Genomic DNA, 6,059 nt, shown 5'->3' with positions numbered 1-6,059 from the left:
TCTTCTCTCGTCGGCCACCCCGGCCACCCCCCGCTCCGTGGCACTTATCACACCCCGTGTCTCACTTCTCCGCCAGATGAAGACAAAGCAGAGTGTTCCCCACTTCTGTGTTCCTGGCTCCTGGCACAGGGCCTGGCACATGCAGGTGGGCCTGAGTGGGTGAGCAGGAGGGAGAGCTGAGAGTCCGGCTCTGTCCCCTGAGGAGTCAGCTCTCCTTCACAGGGTCATTGTGTGGTGTTCTAGTCCCAGACCGCTGGGGAGACTAGCCGCAGCCTGCCACCAAGTTGAAGAAAAACAGGGTGGGAATGTTTCAAGTCTCAAAGACCGTAGTTTAAAATGTTGGGATAGCGTGCTCTCCAAGAAAAACCAATATGAAGGAAAAGTTGAATAAGTACAGCCCCAAGCCCAGGAACTGACGGCCTGTGTGCCCTGGCCTCGTCACCCACAGACACCGTCAGATGGTCTGATCGGTAGAGTCTGGTCTTGCATGACGTGTGTTTACCAGGCTCAGGCCTAAACCACATGGACGTGAACACGGGACTTCTCCGGTCACCGAGGAGACGTGTCTCCCGGCCGCAGCGGGCTCTACCAGGTCTGGGGAGATCAGGTGACTCGGGTTCACAGGAGAGTGCGGCACACGCCACGTGCCAACGCGGGGCCAGCACTGCCTCTCCCTCCGCTTCACGTCCTCTCACGAGTGCCGCTGCCCCCTCCTCTGTCACGGACTCGTGTGTGCTCACAGTGAGTCCCCCAGACCTAACTGCTCCATGGAACTGTCCCGCTGCCACCTGGCCCTGGTGAAAACGCGCTGCTCCAGAAGGAAGCGGTGGCACCGCCAGCCACAATCGGCCCTGGCAGTGTCCACGCCGCCCACCCCACTTGCCCAGTGTCAGAGAAACCCCTCGGGTGACAGCTGACTCAGCCCCGCTTTACTCAGCCCACAAACCACAAAATGACGTCCTTTTGCAAGGACATGATCACAACAGGCGGACAGCCAACACCATTCTCGTCACTGAAGCGATCAGGAGTGTTTCGAGCCACTGCCTCTGCCCCGCAGGAGAATGCAGTGAGGCTGACAGGGAGATACGCTTTACGGGCGGCTGCCACTCACGTGGCCTCCCTGATGGGGACCCAGGTGGGGACGGTCGCTCTTTTCCCTTCCAGGACGACACCTCCTGTTTGTAGAGGCTCCCCAGTGACACCCAGTGAGTCCTCCCCTCGTGCCAGAGCTCGGCCAGGCTTCCAGCCTCTCGGGCTCCTCCTCGGTGTTGTGGCCTCGTCAGCTTCCTAACCACGTGCTTCCCTACCCTTCAGGATGTGCCGGTCGCCTTCGCCTAAAGATCAGGGCAAGTCTGTATGTTCCGACGTGGACAGACGTCTGGGACACACACACACGCGGAGAAGCACACGTCTAAGGACGGCACGGGGGTGACACACTCTGGACGACTCAGCCCATGTCCGGGTTCTCATCACTGCCTCGTAGCTCTATCCCGAGACGGGGCTAGTTCCGCAAAAACGTTCTTTTCCTTAAAAAGTTACTCCCTGTGCCAAACTCCAGGCCTCACTGTCTCTTCATCTGTAAAACGGGGGGTAAAGTGGTATCTGCCTCCCTGGCCGCTGGGAGGATCAGTGCGTTCCTTCGCCTAAAGTCCTCAATGAACGGAAGGAAAAGCTGTTGCTGTTTCCATGGAGATAGGCTTGCGGCTTTTATTCTGTTATTCTGTGAACTGTTTTCACTAGTGCGATGAGCGGGCCCAGGCTGTAACTGCTACTGAATTTAAGACATTGGTAAGAAGTGGCACCCTTTCTCTCACACACGTGGACATCCCATTTTCACTTCTGGATCTTCTGAGACCCAGACTCCTCGCCCCGCCCAGGCTCCCCCACTGTGCACTGGTACGCATGAGCACGCGTGTGGGGTGACAGACGCCCACCCCATCGGGCGCCAGTGGTGCCTAAATTACTGGCTCGAGGGAGCCACGCTGTCTCCGAGCGGGTCGCGCGGGAGCGGTGGGTAGCAGCCTTGCCCGCTGCTCGGCTCCCCCGCCGCCGTGAGGACCCGCGTGGAGACCCCTGGGGCCTGAGGACAGCCGCGGGCTCAGAAACATGAGCGCAGAGGGACAAGCGGAAACGGCGGCGACGTGGAGCGCGGGCACCGTGGCCGCCCCCCTCGCGGCTCCGCTTTGTCACGGCCGCACGGAGCACACGCGTCTGCGGACTCCCGGAGAGGAGGGACGGCCGCTGTGCCAGGGGAAGGAGGGAAGGAAGGAGAGGTGGGGGCCGAGGGCGTTCTGAGGGGAGACCGCCTGAATGGGGCGCTTGGGGCAGCGGCTCGGAGAGGGGCGGAAGGGCCTTCTCCTGGGCCGACCGCGGCCCTCCTCCAGACACGGGGCCCAGAGGCGGGCTGGCGGGCGCCATCACCGCCACCGCAAACACCGTCTCTACAGGGTAATTTCCCGAGTCCCAGTAACTGACTCGCAAACAGGCAGTGGAACCCAACCCGTTCGCAATTTGGAGACAACATGTACTGTTTCCTCATTTAGACCAAAACGCCCGCAATATAATAAAAATTACGCGACCACGGCCAAGTAGGTCAGAGCCTTGCCCTTTCCAGGTGCTCCATAAATGCTTGATGATGGCAGTAATGGCACCTGGTATCTAGGTACAGACAGTTCTTGAACTCTGTGGCTTCGGATTTGACCATATGCTGTCGCTGCTGTGCTGTGTCAAGTTCCCCCCCCTCACCCGCCAAGAAGCCAGGGACTGGGCCCTGCTCTCTCCTACCTGTTTGCCAGCTGCTGCTCGAAGTCCCCACACTGCCTCAAGAGCTCTCCACAGGTGGCTATTATCCTAAACAAAACAAAAAGCACTTCAAGTTCAAGTAGCTGGAATGCCAACATTTACAGCACAAACACTGTCTCATTCATAAAAATTCTAACTATTCACTCCTTAGGCGGTGTGCTGGGTTCTGTGAAAACACTTAACCGTTTTATGAACTGTTTCATTAATTAGAAATTAATATAAAAGGTGAATACTGGTCCCTTCTAATGCCCTCGTGTCACAGGCCTCTTGGCTATGCATCTCAATTCTATACATTACAATCTGAAATAATTTTACATTTTCAAACTACTCATGTGCTTTCGGGCTCTATCCTTAAGAAAATGGGCTGGAAATATTTTGTGTCTAAAATTTAAAAGCCCAAATTCATTATTTGATGTCTGTCAGATGCCTGCCATCTGCCAGGCATAGAAGAGAACATCGTCTCTAGAAAATTCTCTCTCTCTGATCACATGAAAGGCTAAGGAAGATTAAACTGCTTGTTTCTCAGAGACAAACCTGACTGGTCCCGTGATCTGTATTCAACAATGTTTTAATTTTCAAGTCATTTTATGCTGGACCTCAAACTCCAGCAATTGGGTCCTTCAACACCAAACCATAATGTCAGGACAAATCCCAGGATTAAAAACATCTAAGTCTAGTTAACTTTTAACTCCCTCTAGAAGGGCTTGTCATCACCCGGGTATCTAGCATTCCATCGTGAGAAAGGTTTATGAGAAAGTGAGCTGTCCCACTGGCCTCAGGTACAATGGACAACCTGTGCACAGTATTTTCTCGTACCCCCAGCCACCACGGATGGCAGGGGACACAGGCAGCCTCTAGAACATTAAATTTCATCAAGAAACTTCAAGTCTCGATCGAAGCCCATGAGCGGATGATCCAGTTGGTCCCGGGCGGTCTGACTCACCGTGGTTAAAGATGGCCCGAGGAGGGCCTCGTCTGCTCAGTGGGCCACGGCACTGAGACCCCCATGTGTCGCGGGCACCCTGCACACCACTCAGCTAGGGGTCAGGCGAGAGAGTAAGCAGGAGCCGAGCAGTGTCTCTCAGAACGTATATCCGTGAAGAATGATTTTAGCACAACAGGGACACATGCCCAGTCTGTCAGAGACTTCGCTACCAAGCCCATGGGGTCGTAGCCTTGCATGATGGGGCCCAGTGAGCCCAGAGCTTCCAATTCTTCAGCAATGTTACACACCCGCATTATGTTAAATCTGGTTCTTAACTGTGGGCACCTAACCCAAACCTATTTCAAGGCTGCGAGCCAACAAAGTGTGCCACGGGCAGGTCTGGCCACAGGCTGGCCGTCTGTGCTCCAGCTGGATACAGCGCGGGTCAAACATCCCAGGCCACTGGGGCCACAGGCACTGGCCCACGGGTCACACGAGCACAACGGAACCGGGCTGCCAGCTACACCCTGGGAGGGACCCCTCGGTGCCTTGCAGGGAGCTCGTCTGCAGCCCCTTCCCAGCCAAACAGCACCACCTCGCCGCCGGGCACAGAGACGGGGTGCAGTCCGCTGTGCTCCTTCTACAGTGCAAGCTCTACTTCATTTTACATCTGTAAAAACTAGAGGCTAAAGGGGAAAAAATTTTCAAACCAAATACAAAAAGTCTAAGTCACCAAAGAAGCTGAGGAGTTCGTAAAGAATTTGCAAAACTATTCTGAGAGCAAGAGGAGTCTTTTCGGTGTTTGTTCCATTGGTTTTTTGTTTGTGGGCTGGTCCAGACTATTTGCTTTCTTAAAAAACAAGGCGGTGAAAGAAAAAAACAAAAAGCGGACACGCGTGGGTGCTGACCCACTGGGCCCCTCACCTGATGGAGTTCTGAAAAGCCGTCCAGTCTTCCTGGAAAAGGGCGTCGGGGGGAGCGCCGTCCAGCCTGCACTTCTTCCGTACCGACTGGAGCGCACTGCTGAAGTCAGACACGTACCTGCGGGGAAAGGAAAAGGCCGCAGGTCGTGGGCACTGCCCCCAGACCTAAGGACCCCAGCAAACGCACAGTTCCGACAGTGCTCACGACACTGGAGCACCTTTGGAGGCCCCTACAAGGGGCGACACTGCCTGCAAACCTGCCCACAGGAAGGCCTTCTCCATGCGGCGAGGAGCAGGGGACGGCCACGAGGACCACGACTCTGGCCGCCGGCCAGCTAAGGGATGCTGCTGCTGCATCACTCCCTCGTCCTAACAGACGTGATTCTGGGGAAGCAGGGCCAAGAACTGTTTAGAACAGTGTGGTCCCACGTGACCCGTCACCCGGCGTGCGACAGGGCAGGTCACTGACATCCTGAGCACTGTTGCAGCATCCTGTCCTCTGATTTTCAAGAGCTGGGCTCCACGCACAGGAGCACGGACGGACCTTTAGGCCTGCTGTGGGCCCGCCTCGCTGCTCGCCGCCTCATTCGGCATGATCCCGTCACCTCCATGTAATGGTCTCAGGCCTTCAGCCTTCCCTGACCCTGGCTCTCCATCATGCTACCAAACCTGTTATCACAAAGTCCCCGAAGGAAAATAAATACAGACATAGAGAATTTTTATTCTGAACAACATGAAGGTAAAGAGCTAAAAATAAAATGGCAGCTATCAAGGTCATAAAGCGTTTTAAAGAAATCTTATGACACCTCAATTTCCTCGTGCTATAGTAGTTCCGAAATGCACCAGCAGAGAAAGTAAACCACTAAAAGCCGTCACTAACTTAAATTACTTGGATGTGACAAAATTCACAATTAAGTGTTTTGTTGAAGGCTTAAAAAAATGGCTTAACGAAGTCCCCTGCATGGACGCACAGGGTCGTGATGATGACATAAACAAGATGGCATTCACAGAAGTTCCCTGAACAGTATAAAATGAGAGCTGGTGTGGGGTGCTGCTCCGAAGGACACAGTGACTGGAACACGAGGGTGCGGTGGGGAGGACAGCACTGTGGCCGGGTTCCCTGAAAGGCTGTGACACGCGTGCACTAACCCACCCAAGGTCCCAACTCTGTGCCCGGGGCTCCAGCTCCACAGCCCCGCCTCCCGACTCAGTCACAGCCGTGAAGCCCCGAGCTCTCCAACACCTGGTCAGATGCCACTTCCCAGGCTGTCGCCTTAGGCCAGTGTCCTCCTGTGTCCCCTGCTCAACCCACACTCCCTGTGCTGAAGGATGTCCCACCTGAACCCCGCACAAGCTGGCTTCACCCCGCTTTCCCTAATTTTATACACGAGTCGTCCTGGCAGCTTCGC

General features: G+C 55.2%; 1 protein-coding gene across 1 annotated transcript in view; it reads right to left on the bottom strand.

The window, feature by feature from the left end:
* The window catches only part of COG7 (component of oligomeric golgi complex 7), a 40,783-nt gene that overhangs the window by 12,871 nt on the left and 21,853 nt on the right, over window positions 1-6,059 (bottom strand). The window contains exons 10-11 of the mRNA XM_039840222.1: window positions 4,652-4,768; window positions 2,785-2,850 (exon numbers count right to left, since the gene is read on the bottom strand). Coding sequence (XP_039696156.1) covers window positions 2,785-2,850; window positions 4,652-4,768 — 183 coding nt within the window. The remainder of the gene's footprint in view (window positions 1-2,784; window positions 2,851-4,651; window positions 4,769-6,059) is intronic.

This window comes from Pteropus medius, unplaced genomic scaffold, assembly GCF_902729225.1.
Source record: "Pteropus medius unplaced genomic scaffold, Ma_sr-lr_union100, whole genome shotgun sequence".
Classification (NCBI taxonomy): Eukaryota; Metazoa; Chordata; class Mammalia; order Chiroptera; family Pteropodidae; genus Pteropus; species Pteropus medius.
This window is presented reverse-complemented; position numbering and strand designations above follow the sequence as displayed.